This window comes from Alligator sinensis, unplaced genomic scaffold, assembly GCF_000455745.1.
Source record: "Alligator sinensis unplaced genomic scaffold, ASM45574v1 scaffold307_1, whole genome shotgun sequence".
Lineage (NCBI taxonomy): Eukaryota > Metazoa > Chordata > Crocodylia > Alligatoridae > Alligator > Alligator sinensis.
In genome coordinates, this window is record NW_005842115.1 from 640,461 (window position 1) to 664,344 (window position 23,884).

The 23,884-nt window shown below is 42.0% G+C and overlaps 1 protein-coding gene across 3 annotated transcripts in view; it reads left to right on the plus strand.

The window, feature by feature from the left end:
* The window catches only part of ASAP1 (ArfGAP with SH3 domain, ankyrin repeat and PH domain 1), a 286,988-nt gene that overhangs the window by 216,798 nt on the left and 46,306 nt on the right, over nt 1–23,884 (plus strand). For all 3 annotated transcript variants that reach the window (XM_025205413.1, XM_025205411.1, XM_025205412.1), the window contains 6 exons: nt 569–617; nt 11,845–12,008; nt 13,794–13,927; nt 16,354–16,445; nt 19,079–19,265; nt 21,288–21,373. In XM_025205413.1, the coding sequence (XP_025061198.1) occupies nt 569–617; nt 11,845–12,008; nt 13,794–13,927; nt 16,354–16,445; nt 19,079–19,265; nt 21,288–21,373 (712 nt within the window). The remainder of the gene's footprint in view (nt 1–568; nt 618–11,844; nt 12,009–13,793; nt 13,928–16,353; nt 16,446–19,078; nt 19,266–21,287; nt 21,374–23,884) is intronic.

The window sequence follows — 23,884 nt, forward strand, 5'->3', positions numbered from 1 at the left end:
GCGTTACAGTCAATCTAGTAGCCTTAGTGTTCAGATGCAGAAGTGTTGGGACATTTTTTTTTATTTGTCAAGTTTCACTTTTCCATCAGTGAATCAACGTTCATTCCATCTCCCCAACAGAATCAGTCCTGACCTCTCCCTCCACCTCATTTCTGATGCACACCTATTAATATACCGAGCATCATTTATAATTTAGGTTTCTGCCTTAACCTACCATGTGTAAATTCTGGTCATTCACTTTTATACACCGTGACCCTGGAAATCGTGCTCTTTAAGTCATTTCTTACCATCTGTATTAGATTCATGCATTTTAGACTTTCCCCTGCCTTCCTTTTTAGTAAGTTTTGACGCTTACAGAAATAAATAGCTTGATGTCACAAATTCTGTTCCTTTAATAAAATTTAGGCACAGAAAATAGGTGTGCTGTAGATTAACTGACTCATTTTAACATTTGTCTTTAATTGTTGAATATATTTTGGTGACAAATATTTTGGTAGTTTAAAATTAATTTGAAATCTGTTACATGTGCTCAACATCAGGAAGATCTTTTTTTTTCTTTGTATTTCAGACAACAGAACATACCATTTCCAGGCAGAAGATGAACAAGAGTATATAGCGTAAGAATGTTTACACTGTCATCCAGACTGTTTTAAGTTTGCTTATAGCGATATGCAAAGCTACAGATGTCACTGGAAGACATCTGACTTTTTTGCTGACTTAATGAAAAATCCTATAGATGTTTGTTCAGTGATTGCCCTACCCCCTCCCATTTTAAAATCTATAAAGGAAAATTGGCTTTTATCAGAGTAAGGGTGGGCTAAGGGTTTGAGGACTTGATGTATATGAAGTACATGAGGACACTACAAATGTAAGATAATAGAATTCCATACCTCAATACTGCCTCCTTGGTTTGTTGACATTATCCTATCTGGGATTATTCATATTACATAGTAGACTGGATTCTACTAATATTTAAAAGAATTCCTGGACTATATTTTGCCGCAGGTATTCTTTTCTTACTACTCCTTCCTGTCTTTTCTGGTTCTGTCTTCACCTTATTTCACTGGGGGGGGGAAATCATAAATGAAAGTATTTCATATACCTCTGCCACATTAGGCTTCACATGGAGATCCAGAAAATAGAAACAGAGGACACCGCCTGTCTCTGTTTTGGTATAGTTTGGAATCTAGAAATGTACTGTAGTTCATTTATTAATGTATACCTTTCCCGCAATATTATATCATAAAAATAATTCCTCTTCCTCCCAGTGAAGGACTTGCTGGTGTGTTGCAAATCATTTTGTCACTCACTTTTGGCAGCTCTAGGCTTATGGCCCCTGATAGGTTTTAAAATACTGGTTCTGTTGGAACCTGAGGAATTTTATGTCCCAACCCAAACATCACGCATCCTGCCTTTCAGATCTGGCATGGCAGCCCATGCAGTGTTTGGAATGGGGCATAAAATTCCCCAGGGGATTAGGCATGGGGCAGCTGTGTCCTGGTCCTCAAGTGTGTCCCATGCCTCACCCCAAAGTTCAGTTGAGTATCAGGAGGGGGTATGGAACAACCCAGGGTGCCCTTTCAAGACCCAGTGCTGTCCTCAACAATATCCTGGGGATTGGGCATGGAGGGTAGCTGTGTTCCAGACCCCAGTTCTGCCCTGTGCCCCATCCAGACACTCAGCTGACCATCAGGATGAGGTTCGTGGATTCATAGATTATAGAGTCAGAAGGGACCACAGAGGATCATTGTGTCCAACCCCATGCCCCTAGAGGTACAGGGCAGCTTTGGGGTCTGGGACAAATGCAACTCATTGTATTTAAGCCACAATATAAATGAACCACAGAAATATGCCATGTTAAGTGTGGAATATCTTTGTGACTGATTTGCCACTTTGTAGCTCCATAAATTGGCTGAACATGTGGCATGAATGGTAGTAATCGCATTGTAAATGCAACATTTGCTAGAGACCAATGATTCCAATGGATTGCAGAGAACATGCAGTCTTCCACCTTCCTTTCAGTTTCTATCTTTCAAGTCATGATCTTCTCTGTTCTTCCAGAGCAGGGGTGGCCAAGCATCATGCTCTGGATATTCTTCCAGAGCATCTGTGGCACAGACAGGTGCTGTGGGTGGCACTCAAGTCCCACGTGCTCAGTAAAGGGAGATGTTAGATGGAGAGTGGGGGGAGTTAGAGTCTCTGGCGGCATGGAACTGAGAGGGATCAGGTCACTGCTGCAAAAGGAAGACAGATAAGGGCCTGTTCAGCCTAAAAAGAGAAGACTGGATTTGGTGGCAGCTTACAAATATATCAGGGGAGAGCTTACAAATATATCAGGGGAGAGTATCAGGAGCTAGGCAAACAACTATTCACCAATGTGCCCTAGGGGAAAACCAGGAGCAACGGTCTTAAGCTCCTAGAAGAAGGTTTCAGACTGGATAGAAGGAAAAACTTCTTCAGAATTCATGTGACCAGACTCTGGAATAGACTTGATCTCATGAGGTTCCTTCCAGCCCTAAACTGTTGCAGGCATCTGCCCTGAAGATCTTCAAAAGCAAACTGAACACACACCTTGCTACGGTTATTTGACCCAGCAGTCTTTCCTGCCCAGAGCAGGGGGACTGGACCCAAGGATCTCACGAGGTCCCTTCCAGCCCTAAACTTTTGTGAAGTGTCAGGTGCCATTGCCAAGAGCCAGGTTAACCCTTCCCTGACTCTGCAGCTACTGACAAATTTAAGGCTTTGATTCCTTGCTCATCATATAGCAATTGCATGGCCATTGTAGAAATAACCTTGCTCTTGGTGGTTACACCTCTCTCACAGTAGTGTCCTATCCCCACTCGGCTCCATGTAGCTAGAGCCCCTGAGCCTCCCTGCCTCCAGTACCCTAGCAGACTCTTATCAAGTACTCCTCAGGAGGCATCCTAGTCTGGCCTGCAGAATTGCAGTGCTCTTCCATTCTTTCAGTGACTAGCATTGTGGACCTTCAGAGGCAGATCCTATTCCCCCATTCTAGTCTCTCAGTGGGAGATTTGCCTTGGTTATAGCCAACTCCATCATATTAGGATCCATGTCACTCCTGAGAGGAGCATATTATTCCCTCCAGCTCATTGAGAAAGAGGTTCAGGCAGCTGGACAACCAAGCAAAGAAGCCTTCTCTCTGCTCCCAATGTTGCTTATCCATTTTATCCAATGGCCATGTAATGCAAAACAAGTGAGATTGGGAGATGGGGCCAAAACTTAGACCTCCTTTTCTCCCAAGATAGTTCCTGCCACAGAGCCAGACTCCCCATTGCGTGCCTTACTTAACCAATACGCTAGTGGTTAGTAGGGCTGTGCGAAGCTTTGGTCACTGATTCAGTTTGGCGGAGATTGGGTGGGGAGGTCCCACACACTCAGTGGTGGACCTGGAAGTACTTCCAGTCCACTTCTGGGTTCGCTGCCAAGCAGGCAGAGGGCCTCCCTGCACTCCTGTGGGACACTGCATCCGCCCCACCATTTCAGCGTTCATGAGCCATGCCTGGCGCCTTAAGGTACGTAGAAAAAATATTTAAAGCTGTGTCTATGGCCGAATCGCTGATTCTGTGAATCACCATTGAATCTTCAGATTCGGATTCAGCCAAATCAAATCAGGACAATGATCGGAATCAACTAATCGAATCACTGACCCTGATTTGGGCCGAATCTGAATCAAATACGGCTCGTTTCCCACTCCCTTAGTGGTTAGAGAACAGTCCCAGGGAGTGGAAAATGTGGGTCAAACCTGCCCGATTGAAATGGGTGTAGAACCTGTCTCCCACTTCTGGGGCAAGGGCCTAAATCAGTAGGTCATTGAGTGGAAGATAAACCTTCTTACAGCTGGAATGGGATTGCAACAGAGCAGAAGTGGTGTGAGACACTTAAGTGACTGTATTGGATCACTTCTATATATACACAGTAAGGCAAGTCTAGTTATATTAGGCCAAAATGGAGATGTATAAAGCATCATTGGCTCTTAGTAGTATTCTGGGTGTTGCACAGGGTAGAATATGATCGTGTTTGATCATTTAGGTACCTAAAAGCTGTGTAAGTGCCACTTGGACATTTTAGAGGTAAAATAGGGTCTAGTCTTGGTGTCTTGCAGGTATTCAGTAAGCCTTTACAGTTAATTGACAGCTGAAGATAATGGCACCATGGACATGAAGTAATGTGTCCATTTATAGGCTAGGAGCAAGCCAAGGAGTCTTGTGTTTGCTCTTGTGTGTGAATGTTTGCTCATAGTGTCCTCCAGGCTTAATGTTGGCCTGCAGATTGCAAAACGTAACTTGTCTGTCATGCTGACTGCTGACACTGCCTATTGCAGCCCAGAAACTTTTACTTTTGTTTTTGGGAAGTGCCACATTACTTTTCATTCATTCCTCAGTCAAAAAGAAAATAATTCTGTTAACATTTCTTGATAAATGATGCAACATTGAACTTGAAATATTTGCCATAAATTGGATGCACATTGTGTTGATTTGAAAGATGAAGTTTAACGTGGGGGTTGGCAACATATGGCCTGCGGGCCAGATCTGGGACTGGGCAGCTGGAAGCTGCGTCCCATATCCTTGCTGTGTCCCATAGCCCCCTGCTTTCTGGCTGTGGCATAGGTGCATCTTTTAGCAGATGGGGAGCTGCACTATAGCTGGGAGCTGCAGTGTGGAGAAGCAGTAGCAGCCTGGATGCAGTTTCCACCTGTACAGCCCCAGCGCAGCTCCCCACCATCTGGAACTGCACCTGCTTCATACCTGGGGAGCAGGGGGCTGGAGGGAAACAGCAGTGGCACGGGCTAAGCTCCCAGCTGAACTGGCCCCAGTGTAGGCAGTGGCAAAGCCTGATATACCGCTGAAACCTCTTAGCTTGCATTGAACCATAGCTTGATTTTTCTAGCCTACAGCTTGTTAAGGGTTGTCAGCCACTGGTTTAATGCTTTGAGACCATGTCACTTGCAGTGTTTCTTTTATTAATGCAGGTACTTTTCTCCCAAAGTATTTTGTCAGACTGGTTTGATATCTCAGACTGGCTTTATATTTCCCTGTTATTGAAGTACAATTTATAAAAATAAAAGAATGTGGTTCAACTTCAGTGGCTGGGAGCATGATCTGTTTAGGAATATTTTTAATATTGAGGTTGCTAAATTGTATTTGTTTGACATGCAAATAGTGAAGATGTGTACTGGAATTAGGTGGGGCTTAAATTGATGAAAATTAATTACGTTTTGCCTGGGTTGGAAACATAAAGCATGATTGGACCTTCATAAAAACAATAACAACGAATTACTGTACTGTTTTTTATTCAACTGCTCTATGTTGTAGGCAATTACTTAAGTGACCCAAATAGCATTTCATTCCTCTCTGTAATTTTGCACAGTTGATTTGATACAGACTTGACTTGTAAAGCTACAAAACAGCCACACACCGTTCCATACTTTGCAGCATAATCCATAAAAGAAAAATGCCCATGAACATGTTTTTTCTTGTGTAGTGAATGCTAACATACTTAACAGGGCTGCCCTATAGGAGTACTACAATGCTGACTCTTCGGGGACATGATCCTGCTCCCATGGAGGTCAATGGAAAGCTTTTCCATTGATTTCCAAGATGTTTGGGTTGTAGTTTAAATGCAGAAATACTGGTGTACACTTCCAATTTTGTCATGTTCAGATGAAGTTGTTGTTCATTTGAGGTTTATTATTGGATTTTTCACCTTCTCTCCTATACTCATTTCCAGATATCCCTTCTTATGGTCCTCACCCCGATAAAGAATTAACACAGAAATAAGGAAAACAGGATTTTCCCTCCTAGTCTTTTTCTCTGAAATCTCTTTCCTGGACTATCTCCCCAACCTGTTTTTTATGCTCCTCTCATCTTCTCATCATTTTAAAAAAAAATAGTCTATAAATATTTTCTACCACTTACTGCCACCACTTCGTTTGTGGGTGGTACCACCCCTTTGTTTCTGTTCCTTTTTCCTTGCTTGGCCTTTGTTTCTGGTAACTTTGAAGAGCTTCCATCCACTTAAATTAATAAAAAAGAAAGTAAGTAGTAGAACAGTTGTTAAAAAATATCACTGTATACTACAGGTCTAACATAGACAGACTACTGCTGTTATAACTACTGCCCAGAAATGTTTCTCTCTAATCCAGTCTTTTCCCATTTCCCTCTTCCCATTTGTTGCTCCAGTCCACTTTTCCCTTCACCCTGAATTACTAGCTGAGTGTCCTTCAAAATTATGAATGGATAATTAACTCCTTTGGCAGTCAGGAGCTATGTATTTGAGAAGTGCAGAAAATTATTTAAAATGAAGGCTAAGATCTTAGTAGCCCAGAATACTTTGCACCCAGTATTCATTTAGCAGTAATGTACCGCTGAGTGACTTTATCACTAACTTGTACTTTCCATGTTCTCATAGACTTGTGTGACCTGTTGTGTAGAGGAAATTTTCTCTGCTAGGTTTTTTTTTCAACCCCCTCTGTTTGAAAGGAATGTTTGGGTAATAAACGACTGGTCATATGCAAGATAACACGCATCTAATTAGTGCCATAGTTAGTGCCTTATTTAATGTCTGTTGATGTATACTTTTCAAAACAGAAGCCTTAAAATATCATTGGTGGCTCTAAGCCTTTTTTTCTATATGCATATATATATTTCTGAGAAGATGACTAGAAATAGAAGTCCCACGTGCCATCTGCTCTGGTTCGGTGCACGGGGAGAATGCCCGGTATTCCAAGAACGTGCAGTGTTCAAGCTGAGGCTGCCTTTGTTCTGGAGTGTTTTTCAGTAAAGGTCCAGCTTGGCTCTGTTTTTTATTAGAACATAAACTGGTATTAACCTACTTTCCTAAGAAAGGCTTTCACAGTTTTATGAATACATCAGAAATTGGCTGCTTTTCGTGGGGCAATGTTAAGAGAAATTTTGGCTCCGCTGAAATTGGCCAGAGCGGTGGCACTGACTTCAGTGGAGCCAGCATTTTCCCAGAATGTCTGCTTAGCTTATCCCTACCAGTTTCTTTGAAGCAACGAACTTTTGGGAGTCAGGGTGTCTTAGCAGATGTAAGGACAACACTCTCCTTTGCTCAGGCACCTGAGTCACAAAAAGCACTGTGGAAGACTGGACAAACTCGCTTATAGTGCATTTTGTAGAAACATGATCTGTAATTAAAATTTGAATCAGCTGTTCTCAACCAGGGTGCTGTGGCACCCGAGACCTTTCAGAGGTGCCACCGTGGCCACGTGGAACTGCCTTTCACACCTCCTGCAGAGACGGATCAGGAAGGGGGTACAGCTGCAGCATGCACTCTTCACATAGCCCTTCCGTGTCCAATTCAATGTGCTCCTCTCAAAAATGCAGGCACTTCAAGCAGGTGGGACTGTCCTGCATTCCTCTGTTTCTGGGAGGAGGATGCAGGGTCCAGTCAGGAAGGGCAATGGCAAGAGTGTGCACTCCAGCTGCAGCCCGTTGCATTGTTTGCTCAGGGAAGCCAGGCTGGGCTGGAGCAGCCCTTTGCATCAGTTTGTGGCACAGGGCACGAAACTCATTAGTTAAACCTTTGCTCCAGTGGGTTTAGCTCTAATAGAGGCAGGACCATGTGTCAGCATCCCTGTTGAGAACTGCAGTGGTAAGGTGAGGAAGTACAAGTTCTCAGTGGGATGCTGCCAAATTAAAAAAAAAGTTTTGGAAAAGACTCTAAAAAGGTTGAGAACAACTGCTTTGGATAATATGCCATCATTTGTCAGAAGTTTTGCAAATTATATATGATGCTGATTGTTTCAGATTTATATCTGATTATCTTCTTTTATTAACTTGAGTCCAGTGGTTCAATAAAAGCTGAAATGCTCAATTTATTTCAAACAGAAATTGTACAGATATGACAATGTTAGAGTTAGGGGAGAGGGGAGAAGATAGACACCAATTACATAAGGCTCTGTAATGTCAACAGTGGGATAAACACCAAGTTTATTGGCATGACATGTTTTGGAGACTTGGTCACTTTTTTTTTTTTTTTTTTTGTGCAAATGGCTTCAGTTGTTTTGAAACAGCATGAATGTTCCTGTGCTAGGATGGTCCTGCTGATTATCTCTAGGTAGACTGCACAGTGTGAGACTGCTCTGAATGTTTCACAGATTGCATCAGGTGATATGCAGAAGTGTGGACTTCTTCATTTCCTTAGTTAAAAGGAATAGAAAGAGAATTGTTATTGCTCTATTGCTGCTGTGCAAGTAAAGAAAAGAACCCTTGGAAATCTGGTCAAGCCGAATGGTCAGCTCGTACAACTAGTGTTTCATCTTTTGTTAGTGATTTTTTAAATTGCTATATTATGCGTCTGGTTTGACATTAATGCCTGCCTTTCCTAATTGCAATCATAAACAACTTGTCAAGAACTACAATATAAGGCCAATTAGCAATTCTTAAATGAACAAATATTTCAATTTGTAATTATCTAAATGTATCTAGATTATATTTGTATCAGAAACAAAAATGCTCTCCTTTTTGGCAAACTGGTCTTCAGCAAAATTGCAAGCGACTGCCACCTAGAGTGCACTTACATGTTTTACTTTTCAAGGTCAAGGTATTGTAGTACCACTGTTTTTCAGTACATATAGGTACAAAAAAATTGCTTGTGTTTACATTTCTCTCTCCCCCTTTTTCTAAAGTTGCTTTTACTAACCTTCCTGTGCAAGCTCTTTACACAATATAGTTAATTCCCAGATTTGTCCTTGGTAGACTAAGCACAGCACAAGACAAAAAAGATTACCTGAGCACAGCACAAACCTACACATTTGAGCTGTGATTTTATACATATTTGCATAAAAAATTGACACATTGAATATTTGTAAAGTTCCTCCTGAGTAATTATTTGCATTATAGGGCTATAACATTATGTCTGAAATTATGCATCTAATCTAATCAGTTGAAACTGGGTAGAAAGACAGTGTACTGCTTGAACATAGTTTAGTGCAAGGGTGGGCAAAATACAGCCTGCAGGCCAGATCCAGCCCTCCAAATGATCCCATCTGTCCCACGGAGCCCCTCTGCAAGCTGAAAGAATTATCGCAGGCCCTGGCCCTTGGCTACCTCTCGGAAAGCCAGTGACTCCATGCAGGAGGTGCCACTGTGGGTGCTGAGCAACCAACCCCCACCCGAGCCACAGGTGCCAGAGACGAGAAGCCTCTGCCTGGCAGAGCGTTTGCCTGGTCACCCTGTGACTGTTTCCAAGCCCTCCCTCCCTGCAAGACTGGGAATTCAGGTAAGGGGCAGGGGGCCTGGGAGCATGGGGAGCCATGCGCTATGGGGCTGGGTCAGGCTGGTCTCCCATGTTGCCATCGTGTGCGGCCAGGGACTAGGGCAGGATGTGGGAGCCACACACTATAGAGCCAGGTGGGGCTGGCCCCACACACTGCTGCCACATGTGGCCAGGGGTGCTCACACTCTGGGGACACCAAAGACGCGCCCCCTCCACACACACACACACACACACACACACACACACACACACACCACCCCTCACCATACCCTCTCTCACACCCCCAACCAATCACACACCCCACATCCACACCCCACCACACTCACCCATCCACTTCCCAACTGCACAATCCCCCACCATACACCCCCCCCCCACAATATACTAACAGCTCACTAAAACTCGCTAAGCAGCTCTCCAGCCAAAATAATTGCCTACTCCTGGTTTAGCATATAAGCAGGCAGTAGGTTGAGGATACATTAAATTTGAAACATTTTTTGGCAGCAATGTACTGTCAGCTAAGACTGATGCAGTGGAAAGAAACTGGAGGAAAACTTTTCTGTGATTCTATGAGAACATCTCTCTGGTTTTTCAGCTTGCATGTTTTGTGCAGTAGACAGCCCTGTTCAATCTGACTTCTTTCTGTTTTTGTTTGGGTCTTTCACACAGCAGCCAATAAAAGATGTACATTTTTAAAATAGGAAAATACAATTGTATATAACACTCAAAAAATTGGTAGAGACTTGAGCAGGTGTCTTACTTGCAAGTCCTGAATATATGTAGGTATCTGAAGGCCTATGAGCCATTTCGGCACACATCAATGCATTCAAGTGCTTATGTGAAAATTGTCCTATGTGCTAGATTAGAAAGGTGGCACACATGCACAGAAACTTAGACATTTGAATTGTGAATCCAGACACGTGAAGTAGGCCTGAGGCAAGTTGGAATTCAGTAATGCAGCACAGACAGTTATAAGTGTGGGCCTACCAAGTTCACGATTTTGCAATTTTCACAGAAATCACGAATTTGGTTGGTCCCCTGTGAAAAAGCCTGGTCCCTGTGAAAAAGTGTGGGATCACAAAAAAGCAGAAAAATGAACCGGGTTGCAGGGGTGAAGCTGCCAACAGAGGCAGTTATAAGACATCTGAATTGTTATGAGACAACTGAATTGATCAGATAATAAGGTGTACTCAGAATATGTACCAGAGCTCTGCCATATTGTGACCCTCTCAGACGCGAGTCTTTCCCGTGAACTGATTGCCTCCTTAGCAGTCAGTCCTAATATAGCTTATGATGCACTTCTAAGTTTTATGGAAATGCTTTGACAGCTGGTTTGCATGACAATTGTGAGATGCTTATGCTGCTTTTTCACTGAAGGTAAATTTAGTTTAGACACCCATTGCATGCTGGGCTTTTACCATCTAGACATAACTCTGTGTTTGGACTTGTAAGGATACCCATGATATCGACCATAGTGCATATGTCCTTGCATTTTCAGCATGGACATCTCCTCAGACAATAAGGCTATAGCAATTATTTATGCAAATTAAGTGTGGGAGGTATCTGAAGCTTATGTCATCAAGGCTACAACTAATAGAGAGGCAGTGAACAGTTTAGAGACTTTTGAAACTGCATTTGAATGGGGAAAAAAAGTGCAGAACCCATTGTGAATATTGAAATAGGCATATCTTATGTCAAGAGACGATATATCTTCTATCTGTGTGTATATTTATATCCATTTGTGTATGTATCAGTTAATGCAGTGGTTTTTGTGAGAGGTAACTCGTGTAGCCACTTTTTTTCTTGAAATGGGAGAAGGAATCCATGCAACCCTCCTCTTCCCCCCCCCCCCCCCCAAAAACAAAACAAAACAAAACAAAGAAAAAGAAACCAAAATGAAAAGTGGAAAAGGACTTGTGAATCTTGTGAAAAAGTATCACGAGACAACATATCGTTGGACAAAAGTTAGCTGCAACCCTGCTTAGTAGTTAAAGTTGGAATTTTGCTTTGCTGTCTTTGCTAGCTGTGTTGAGACTACACACCACTAATGTTAGTCAGGGTGTAGAAACTTATGCCAGATTCAGCTGGGATTTTGTTTTTGACCCATGCAGGGATTTATGACACCTGAATCCAAATCTGTCGCCATGCATAAATCAAAACTTCAGGGGACTGTATACAAGTGGCTTAACTTCAGGAAAGGGATGGGATCCCAGATCCCCTCCCTGTCCATATTTCCTATTGGCTGGCACGTGCATATCTAAGCACATCGTTCTGGCTGCTGTGAATTCTGACAGAAAGGCACTCAAGTGTCTCCATTCAAAGTACAGAAACCCATCATACACTGGATTTGTACATAAATTTTAGGCAAGAAAACACACAGTTTTACAGCACCTATGTATCCCTTTGAATCTGTCCCCTTCCGTCTTTTCCTCATTCTGTCAGTCTCTGCCCCTTTTTCATAGTTTCATCCTAGGTATAGTCCTTCCCCTACTTCATCCCAGTCTGTCATTGGCAAACTTGCTTCAACTATAGACAAACTTGCATTTGAAAAACAGAGCATAAAAACTTTTTTTTTTTTAATGTTAGATGGATATCAGTGTTGACTAACAGCAAAGAAGAAGCTTTAAACATGGCATTCCGTGGAGAGCAGAGCACTGGGGAAAACAGTTTAGAGGATCTAACGAAAGCCATTATTGATGACATACAGAGGTTACCTGGAAATGAAGTCTGCTGTGATTGTGGATCACCAGGTATCTTTCTTCTATTAACGTTACCAAACCACTGGCTTAAAGAATAAACAAGAATAGAAAAAAAAAAAAGCTTTTGTAGAATGAAAGTTATTTTTGTAAATGACATACAAGTCAGCCTATTCAGTCTATTCTAAAAAGAAAAACAAAACTTATCTGTTTTTCTGGCTTAATGTATTAAATCTTGGGTAAAGAACCTTTTCCAGTTATGGGCCTCAATGACCCACCTCCCGTCAGAAGCAGGAGGGCAGGTGAGTGCTAGGACCCTGCCGCTGTTTCTGCTTGTCTGTCTGCATAGGGAAAGCACCCACAGCCGGCAGTTCCCCCATGGCAACAAGGGGAGAACACCTACAGGACGTGCCCGACACTGCCGAATGCCACCAAAGGCCCACATCCACAGGCTGGATCCAGCCTGCGGGCTACAGGTTGCCAACCCTTGTAACAAAATATTCTGTGCTATCTGCACTTTGTTCCAGCAGTTCAAACCTGATCGTGGTTTTTTGAACTATTGATATTTCACTGTCTCCAGATGCTTATTTAATTGAATGGAAGTTCACTGATTCTGGGCACATTATTTAATAGAAATGAGCAATGGTTAGACAGGGAGCAGGGAAAACATAATGTCTTGAGTCTTACTCTCTGGTCTCAGTTTAGTAAGAAATGTATGGAATGGTGGTTTCCCCAGTCTTGCACTAGAGAACGAAGACACAGCGTAAGAATCCAGCTGGGAACCAGAATCATATCTCCAGAAGAGCAAAATTACACATCACTCATTTTCTCTCGTCTGATCTCAATACGAATTAAGAGTTACCATAGGCCTGTTTAAAGGCCTGATAGCCACCATAGCTTTCACATCATTCAAAGGTTTTTCAGAAGGCAGAGGTGATCGAGAAAGGGAAAAAAAAGAAAAATGGATTGTACTCTGCTTCAGAAGAAGGCTTTTGATACCAATAATGTATTACATTGCAATAGTAAATTGCTGGTACCTACATTATCCAGTAGCGATGAATATAACAATAATGCCTGCATCGATGCAAAATTAGAGCATTGTAAAAATAAAATTAAAATTTTAATATTGTGGTATGATAAATAGTCATTAGTTTATCATTCAGAACTCCAGTAATTTGGGGAAATATTTTTTGTTAATCTTTTCCTCTCCAATTTTACAGTGAATTTCCAAACCATCTCTCCCCTTGCTTTTCACTCTTAAACTCTTGATTCAGGGCTTCATTTGGTCAAGGAAAAAGATTTATTTAGGATCATTTTTTTTATTATTATTATTTATTTATTTTGTAATCAGCCCATTTAAAAGTTGTCCAAGATAACCTAGAGATTGACCCATGCTCCTCTTGCAAACTTCATGAATGAGTCTTATTTGGGTACTAAACCTAAGCCTCCCACATGGCAGTTGAGATCAGCTCCACTAGACTGGCATCAGAGTTTATTTTATCTCTTTGTATGTCCATTCTACCTCCAATGAAATGCTTAATGTAATTCTTCATGAAGATGCCTTTGAATATTTTAGCCTTCATTTTTAATGTTTCAGACTTCATGCATGTTTGAAACCTTTTGCTTAACTACTAGTTGAAAAGTTGTGGATCCTTAAAACAACTTGCTTGATTTGAAGGCAGCGTGCTTACTGAATTTCCCTTCCAGTTTTGTGATGAAGCATCAGATGTTCATAGTTACATCCTTTAAGAAGAGGGCCATTTCCTTTTAATTTGTTTGCAGTGGAAGTATAAATGTTAAACATTTGCTAATTATTTTATTTCTCGAACTGTTCTACAGATCCAACGTGGTTATCAACTAATCTGGGCATTTTAACATGTATAGAGTGTTCTGGAATACATAGAGAAATGGGTGTTCATATCTCTCGAATTCAGTCTTTGGAATTAGACAAATTAGGAACATCTGAACTCTTGGTAAGTTTCTATCATTTGGATATATGTAGTCTGATACTATGGTCCTATAAAGAATACATGGTGAAAAAATCAAAGAGACATAACTTTTAAAAGTATGCATTTTAATAGAAATGTTCATCTTCATATTTTGTAAATAATTTGGAGCAGTTTTTTTATTGTGCAGTCTGTAAATTTGCCTTGTTACCATTATTTTCTTGTTGAAAAATTCATTTTTTCCATACAGATTTATTTAACTTCACCTTGCCATGATTCATACGGTCATAATTTTACTTTTCTTTAGTCTTAAGCCTAAATCCATATATGACAAGGTGAGAGAAAATGAGAGAGAGAGAAAACTTCAGTCTATGAGAGAGAGTAGCTAGAGCAGAATGTGGTAAACTATATTGGCTGAACCTTTTAATTTAGAGGGAAAGGTCCTGCATTACTGTCAAGAGATATTGTGAATTGGATAGAAGAGAAAAGTGATGGTTGTGGTCCATTTTTCTCCACAAACCATCTTTGACCCAAAAGAGGAGATTGATGTTCTGCTGTTCTGTTTAGGAAATTGCAAAGAATGGTTTTGGGAAGTCAGGCTTGTGAATGGGTTTAACTAGCAATAGACTAAAGTTACTGAAACTTTGAATTGTCTATATTATTACTATTCATGTAAGTTGGATTTTAGGAAAGATGAGTACTTGTAATTTATCTCTTGCTCCCAGTAGCTCAGTGTCTAGGTGGGAGGGGGTATTGAGTGGGGTTCCCCAGGGGTTGTAGTAATAGGAGTGTCACTTGTAAATCAAGAGAAGTGATTCTTCCACTCTGTTGGGCACTGGTGAGGCCTCACCTGGAGTACTGTGTCCAGTTTGTGTTCCGCACTTCAAGAAAGATGTGGACAGATTGGAAAAAATTCAGTAAAGAGTGACAGAAATGATTAGGCAGCTAGGAAGCATGAGGAGAGGCTGAAAGAGATAATGTTGTTTTGTCTGGAGAGGAGAAGACTGCGGAGAGATTCAAAACTGAAGGGTGATTATAACCTTTATTCTATAGGTCTAGGAGACAGGACTAGGAGCAGTGGCCTCAAAATGCAGAAGAGGAAATTCAGTTTGGAGATTATGAGAAACTTTCTGACTATGAGGGTGGGCCAAGCACAGGCTACCTAGACAAATCTATGTTTTCAAGAGTAGGTTAGACAGATACTTGGGTGGGATGGTTCCTATTAGGGGTACACCAATAGAGATTTTTGGGGCTGATACCAATATCTGTTTTTTAGGAGGCATATGAGCCGATACCAATTCGATTTCTGATATAGAGTGGAGAGCTGCTTCCAGCTGGGAAGTCCATTGTGGTAGAAGGGGGGGCAGGAGATCAATCCCTCCCCCTATGTTGAAGAAGGGGACAGGGGCAAGCACTGCCCAGCTGGGGTGGGGTGGGGCATGGGGTGGAGGCACGGCTTATCGACAGGGGTGGCTCGCACCACTGCTTACACCCCGGGAGGCATGGGTTGGGGGGGGCGTGTGCCCCCGGATCTGCACAGGATGAGCAGGCGGGCTGCAGCTATGAGCTGGAGCCAGGTTCGTCTCACTGGGAGCGGGGCTCGGAGTGGGGGCTATGGAGGGAGCTGCAGCCACCCCAGATTTTGCTGTAGCTCCCTCTCAGCGGCGTCTGCCCACGAGAGCAGCCCCAACTCTTCCTGGCTTAACCCCCGCCTCCGTACATGCTCCGGGAAGAGCTAGGGCTCCACTAGGCGCATGGCAGCGGCAGCTCTGGGAGGGAGCTACGGCAAAATCTGAGGTGGCTCCAGCCCCCTCCATAGCCCCTACCCCGAGCCCAGCCTGGGAAGAGCCTGGTTCCAGCCCCTGCAGCCTGCCTGTTCATCTTGTACAGATCTGGGTGGCACACCCCCCAACCTCCCCGGTGTGCACACAACGGCAGAAGCCACCCCTCCTCCCACAAGCCATGCCTCCGTTCCATGCCCTGTCCCGCCTCAGCTGGGCAGCGCCTGTCCCCACCCCTTCCTTCACTGGGGGGGAATTGATCTGCCCCCCATGTCCCTTCCCTCCCCCTCTCCCCTTCCACCACAATGGACTTACCAGCTGGAGGCAGCTCTCCATGCTGTCGGGCTTTGCTCCTTGCTGCTTGCATGCTGTGCTGTGACTGCATGCACACACTTGCATTTACTGTCCAAATTATCAGCCACATCAGGCCAATTTCGAATACAGCCAATTTTCTTTATATCGGTACCGAACTGATATTGGACTGATATATCGGTGCACCTCTAAGTTCCAATATATGTTCCTATAATACTATGCTTGTACTTTAAAAAAAAAATTACTATTAGATCAGTGTTTTTTGCTTCTGCTCTCTTTATTCACTCAGTATTATTAATCTTATTTGAAAGTTTGAGACCAGTAGCAAATAAGACCATAACTTTTTTTTTGTTATTACAGCTGGCCAAGAATGTAGGAAATAATAGTTTTAATGATATTATGGAAGGGAATTTACCTAGTCCTTCGCCTAAACCTACTCCATCAAGTGATATGTAAGTACTGAATATGAATGTGAGTGCTCACTTGTATCTTCCCCACTGAGAGGTTTAAAATTTATAATCAAGAAAAAGGAGAAGCTAATTAAAAAAAAACTTCTCTAGCTAGTCACAGTACCTATATACTAACATGTTAAAGAGTAGATGGTCTAAGAACATTTTAAGGTATATTTATACATACTGTATGCCCACATATTATTTTAAAGCTTATAGTGTATAGGTGTGCACATAATTCAAAAACCATGAAAAGGTCTGAAAAAACATGCGTTTTGTTTTTTTTTTTAAGTGCCATAAAAAAGCATTACATGATCCTGGCAGACAACCCAAACCCCTGTTACATGATCCTGTGCATGTGTGTGTACCACCTATGAAATTTTAAGGAAATTGTCAGGCAGCACTGGCCTGACAGGTAGGGGCGTGCAAAGTGGGCCGTATTCGATTTGGATTCGGCCTGATTCGGGGGACAGGGATTTGATTCACTGATTTGGATCACTGTCCTCAATTTGATTTGGCTGAAACCAAATCTGAAGATTCGATTCTGATTCAGAGAATCAGCGATTCAACCATAGACACAGCTTTATATGTTTTTTCTGAATGCTGAGCTTGTGGAGTGGATGCAGCGTCCCACAGGAGCATGGGGGGGGACCCCCCAGGTGCTCGATGGCAGACCTGGAAGTGGACCTGAAGTACTACTTGGCAATTAGCCATGGGGGGACCCCGAGTGCCCCCACAGACCCAGGAGGCACCAGTTGCTGGGGGGGGGAAGGAGTCCCCCGTGCACTCTGCAGTGGACCCAAAAGTGGACCAGAAGTGCTCCCGTAGGATGCTCCATCCACCCCACCATCTCAGCATTCATGAGCCTCCTAGTACCTTAAGGTATGTAGAAAAAACATATAAAGCTGTGTGTCTCTGTCCAAATCATCAAATCTCTCCAAATCGAATTGGAAGCTTCACTTCAATTCAGAGAGATTAATGGGTCTCCGGATTTGATTTGGAGATACAGCCACCAAATCAGGCTGAATCTCCGCCGAATCCAATTGGTAACCGAAGCTTCGCAAGGCCCTACTGACAGGCCACTGAGACTTCATGAAAACCAAAGCGATCTGAAGACATCGTGATTGTGGAGACATTTTAAAAACTTTAAACTTGAGAGCAACAGCTGGAGCAGATCAATTTGCTGCTCATCTCAGAAAGATTGGGAAAGGGGCCAAGATCACATACAGAAATAGTTTCAATCTTATCAGAGCACCAGAAAACTTCATTTTAAGTGAAGGTAACTAAAGCAAGTAGTTCAGTGGCATTGACATGTCGGAGGATGCCATTTTCCACCATACAGATTCTGCCCAAAAATGAAAAGTGTGATGCTATAAATGAGGGCATAGTTTCCAGAATTATTGGAGAAGAAAGAACTAATTAAGTGTAGATAGTGTAGATAACAAACATGGTAATGAGGATATCCAATATTTGACCAAGTTTCTCAGCCATTTGTCACTAAGCGGTTTGCCTCCCCATAGGCTCATGCTTATGGTGGGGATGATGGTGATTCTGTTACAAAATATGAATAAAAATATTGTCTTAATCAATGGCATGAGACTTATTGTAAAAAGTATTTACAACAACAGTATAGTCTTAAAAGTGATAACATGAGATGCTACTGGAAAATGCATTCTTTTGCTGAGAGTCATCTTATGCCCATCAGACACAGCTCTACCTTTTAAGACATGCAAGAAGCATGTCAGGGTAGCTTTTGCAATGACTGTCAACAAAAGCCAAGGTTAAACACTTACTAGAGTCAGTGTTCACCCATGTTTGGATATGGCCGGCCATACGTTGCAATGTCACGAGTGAAATCTTGACAACCTACCAACCTGAAAATCCAAATGATACAAGGAATCAAGGATCGACGAATATTACCAGAAATGGAAGATGTTTACACAAAAAATGTTGAGAATCGCTGGCTTGGCTTATGACAAGATAGGGTCATGAAATTCATGCAGTTCTCCCTTCTCGGGGTACAATCTAAGGCCCCTGGCAGATGGTACAATTAAAACACAATCAACATGTAAATCAAACCATAAACCGTGACCCTGCCACATGTTCAGTGAGTTAATGGCGTGACAAAACGGGAAACCAGACACACAAATATCCACTAAAAAGAAGTAACAATTGTTGTGGCTGGTTTCCATCATGTCTTAAACAAAATTAAACATGTGGCAGAGTAATTAGAGCTAGGGGTAGACTCCAGTGCTGTTCTGGAGCTGATTTATCAGTTCCAGCACCAGGACTGGAGCATAGAACTAGGCCCACTGCAGTCTTGGGTCTGGGACCAACATTTTGCTGATTATTGTTCCTGGTGCCAGGATCACTCAGGTTTATCAGCTGTAAGCAGCTTAGTACCCCCTGCACTGGCAAGTAAGAATGGGGCCTTTTGGGGATATGATCCTTGATGCTACAGTCTGGCATCCTGCCATGCAGGAGGCATGGTTATTTGGATCAGGGATCAGATCCCATTGTACCATTAAATGAACATGTGCTAGGGGCCATAGCAAGGTAAAGTCTGATGTTAAGCTTAGATTATCAGTCAGTTTTGCTAAGAATTCTAACCCACTTTCTGTTTTCACACCCTCCAGGACGGCACGTAAAGAATATATCACTGCTAAGTATGTGGACCATAGGTTTTCTAGAAAGACTTGTGCATCTGCAGCAGCTAAACTGAATGAACTACTTGAGGCTGTCAGATCCAGGGATTTACTTGCACTAATTCAAGTCTATGCAGAGGGAGTAGAGCTAATGGAGCCGCTCTTAGAGCCCGGACAGGTAAGCTTATCAGGTAAACAATACTGAGTAATTTTAAGCTGTATATTTTTAAAAGCAAGCACTTACAGTAGCAGCATATTTTACCCATGATCTAACCCTGGTTTCAGCCAATGCAGTATATCTTCTTCAGTGTAGTTTAAATGAGCCTATTATGAGTGTTTGTACATCTGTTTGCAGAGTAACCAGGGGAGTATACTTTAGAAATTGGAAAGACAAATAATGCAGTGATCAAATCTGAATGCACTCTTTTGAGTGCAGCCCGATTTCTTTCTAGTCCAGTGTTTTTGATGGATGTCTGTCTCTTTTTAGTTCCTCCAATTGCTCCCCTTATCCACATAAAGCTTCTGGTCCATGACTTCAGTGCTGTTCAGTGCATCCCTACTTATCTATATTTTTCTTTATTGTGTTGTGAACTTACTCCTCTACTCGCAGCAGTGGCAGCCTTCAGGTTCATATGAGGAACCATGTTCTGTGCTGTTCTGCTTGCATTAAATTCCCTTCCTGAATCAGTTAACAAAACTATAATGTTCAGGTCATGTTTGAGGAGCCATCTCTTCTGTGATAACCACAGTAAGCTCCCTGAGGATTGATGGGTCTGTAATAAGCACTCTTCTGAACCATAAAGTCTTTTGTTTTAAGTATATTAAAAAAAAAGTTGGAAGCCTGTAACTTGTGTGCAGGGCTAGTCTCTGATTTGGCATTCTTGTTACTGAACTTGTTTCCCCTGTATCAAGCACCAACCTTTGTTTTTCAGCATGTACAAATTGTATTTTGTTCCTAGTTAGTCTTGGAGCAGGGATTGTATTTGTACTGAACCTTTTACAAACATAAAGGATCCTAACAACTGCCTCTGGAATGCACTGGAATAGAAATAATAAATGATGATAGTATAGTGAAGAAAGCAAGAGGACACATGGCCTACATGTTTTTTGTGTGTCTGTGCTTGTGTTCGGAGGGCAGCCTGATGAATGACCTTTAAAACACTACCATAAAACAAGGATGAAATCAAAAATAGCATTTCAGGTGCAACTACACTAGAGCTATACCAGGTCTTCCAAGATGCATTTCTTTTAGGTTGGTGGGGGAAGATAGGAGACTGGAAAGGACCTCCTGGGTTGTCCTACTCAGATCCTTGCTATCAATGGCAATATTGCAGCTACTTTTCATGTAGCGGCATACTGTGTACTGGTCTCGGTGTATTATGAAACATTCATGATCTGCACTAATTTAAACAAAATTAAGTTTTGCTGGCATTTAATGGGTGTTTTTTCACAAAAAATGGCTCATTTTTCTCTGTAAAAGTGTTGAGAGCTCTCTCCGCTCCTGTTGCAGTCAGTGAGTTCTGAAAATTGGCCCAGTTTTATTCAGATGCCCAGCGGGAGGCACTGACTCTCATTAGATGATGTTGGTTACGATTGTTATCTTGATATACCGCTATAGCTATGTAAATGTGCATATGTTTTGCAGGTTTGTGACAATGCAGGGTCTGTGCCACAGGATGTTACAGTCATAATACATATTGATTTAATTCATATCCCTCTCAATCCCTGGCCAGATCCCTCTGCCTCCTCTAAGCGATTGAGATGTTTGCTGGGCTGGGCTGCTCTGGGCTGGGCCCCAGGTCATCGCAGGGGGAGAGAGTGATGGTTACAGTTCTTCAGCCCAGGGAGGACTGAGACCTCCTGATAAGCCATGCTTCTACTTTATGGGACTAGTTGTTATTTGGCATAATGATTGAAGGTAATCTCAGGATAGTGCCCTCTGATTAGACCAAAGGGGAAAACTAGTTAGAGAGGAAGAGGACAGTGAAAGGAAATGCGGCACTTTTATAAACAGCTTTTGCCTGTCATTTTCAATATCATATGTTTCTTAATGCTGCTTCTATTTAAACAGTTAATAAAACTGTTAAATGATTGAAACTATATGGCAAGAGGGTGATGAGTTTTGCAAGAGAAGTGCGTCTCAAGTGCTTACCTTAGTGACTTTTAATTTTGTAACCTCCTTCTCTCCTTTTATGTTTAGGAGCCAGGTGAAACAGCACTTCATTTAGCAGTCCGGAGTGCTGAACAAACCTCTCTCCATCTGGTTGACTTCCTTGGACAAAACTGGTATGGATTGCTCACTTGGCATCAAGAATAACTTAAAGGAAAATAGATCTGTTGAATATCATTCTCATAATTTGCTTTGAGCAGTTTATATTCCATTAAAAATCAAACTATCTGAGCATGTTTCATGTTTCAACTTTGAGTTGACTGCTCTGCTTGTAAGAAATACAGAATAAAAATCAGGTACTTGAAAGGAGGAGGCACTACCATGACAGTTTAAAAAAAAAGAGAGAGAGAGAAAAAATTGAGAGGAACTTACATAAATATGATAATGGAAAGTTAATATAAACAGACAGTACTGGAAAAGGAGACTAAGAAATCTGTCAAAAAACAGGGACAGAAAGGAAAAGACTGTAATCCAAACAAAAAAAGTACTGAAGATTTGTTCCTAGAGACTGTATGTATATGAAGGAATGAGCATAAGCCATCCCTGGAAATGTTCGAGAACAGGTTGGAGAGCCACTTAGCTGGGATGCTTTAGTCAGGGATAATATTGTCTTGAGTAGGGGGCTGGACTAAATGACCTTGTGAGGTCCCTTCCAGTCCTATTTCCTATGATCCTATGATAATTTGCATAAATCTAGCAGTTTGACCCTGTTGGCAATGAGCTATTTGTCTTTTAGAGATACTTTTCTCTTCTATGAGTTTATAGTATATGGTGATCCTGTAACTTGAGGAAAGATAGACATTTGGAATAAGCAATAGAATTAAAACTGTGGAGAACAGTAATGTTATAGTTACTTAAGGAGCTTGTTTCAAGCTCTAGCTAGGTGGTTCAGATATTATGATGGTCAAGGAGATGGAAAAGGAAAATCTAATAAGAATTCTCACTCTAAATAAAATTAATCACTATGTAATTATTTCTGAAGAAAAAATATAAAGTGTATGCAACAAGCTGACTGAATAGCTCCCCTGTCATTTTTAATTTCTCTCTGTTGAGTGAAGGAAATTAAGAGCTGATATCTTGTCCAACTGATTTTTACATAATAGCAGTAATTTAAAGGTGAAGAAGACCAGTGGGATCACTGCAGTATATATATTTTTTTAATTCAGGAAGTCATATCTGGTATTTCATCTTAACTTTGAGAACAGCGTTGTTGAATCATATGGTTTCCCTTCCCTTTTCCAGCAGTTTATGTAGCTACTTCACACTTTGTGTAGTCTGTGTAAAAAAGGAAGTTTGGTCTTGTGGTTAAAGCATCAGACTTGGAGTCAGGAAATCTAGGTTCCATTTTAGGTCTATTGGCGATTTGCTGTGCATCAACTTACTCTTCAGTAAATTATTTATCCTTTGTGCCTCCCCTATTTCCATTGGTCATATGGAGGTAATAGTATTTACTTACTTATGAAGGAACGCTATATTATGTTTTGTAAAGCATCTTGAGAACATGCTTTAGGGAGCCTGCACATCCATGGTCTGCACTACAGAAAACCATCCCCCCCACTCCAACTTGCACACTGGATAGGCACCCTCCTCACTGCTGGACCACATATCTGTGCACCTCCCCCCGACCATGTAGTTTCACCTGTCCTGTACCCCCTTTCACTCCTCCCCTCACCCATGGCCCCAGGCTCATTCTCAGTTCCCCTGACCATGCCATAGTGTACTGCCTTGCCCTCTGAGAGCCTAGAGACTCTGGCTTCAGTTGCAGCCTGAGTGATGTGGGGAGCGGTGACTAGACAGGAGTCTGGGGGTTGCAACCTAACCTCCCAAGGACCACCAGTTGGAAAGCCTTGCTTTCTAAATTGCTTAAAGTAATTCTTCCTTTTTACAACATTCAAAGTAAAATTGTCTAGCCCATGCCTTCAGTCGGCATTTTCTTTGGGCCACTGTTCTCACCTACATAGCCAAGTATTTGTATGCCGGTTTATACCATGTTAAGCTTAAAATCAGAGGGCATTTTTATTTATTTATTTATTTATTTAAACTGAACACTACTTGTCTTCTACAGCATGATTAACACTAGATGGACATATTGCATTTTTCTTAACAATTTATCATTTCCTGATGAATGCTCTTTTAATTGTATTATGTTAAAACTCAAATTTACAAAAAGAGTATTCTGCTATCATGCTAGCGACACAATAGTGATAGACACTTTCATTATAAGTCTCCATGTAAAAGCATCCTGGGTAAGAAAAGTCCTTTGGGCAGAGAAAAAAAAAAAGGAGTGGGAGGAGCCTCTGAAGGAGGTCTGAGCAGTGGTAACTCCTGCTGTCTCCCTAGACTTCTGTGCTGGCTTTTTAACCACTCAAATAAGGCATTGGAAGTCTTGCTGCTGCTCCATGCCCTGATTCTGAGATGGACAGTGTGCATCTTTGGGGCAGCAAATGACTTCTATTTATCCAAATACACAGGCAGGGGAAGTTGAAGCCTATGGCTAATTTGTACAATTTGTATCTTTATACTAACATAGTTTCTGCCCTTTCTGAATCCGTCTCCACAGTCCCACAATGAGAATCATTGGCTTCCATGTCCTTGACACTCAGATGAAAACCTGAGGGAAGATATTA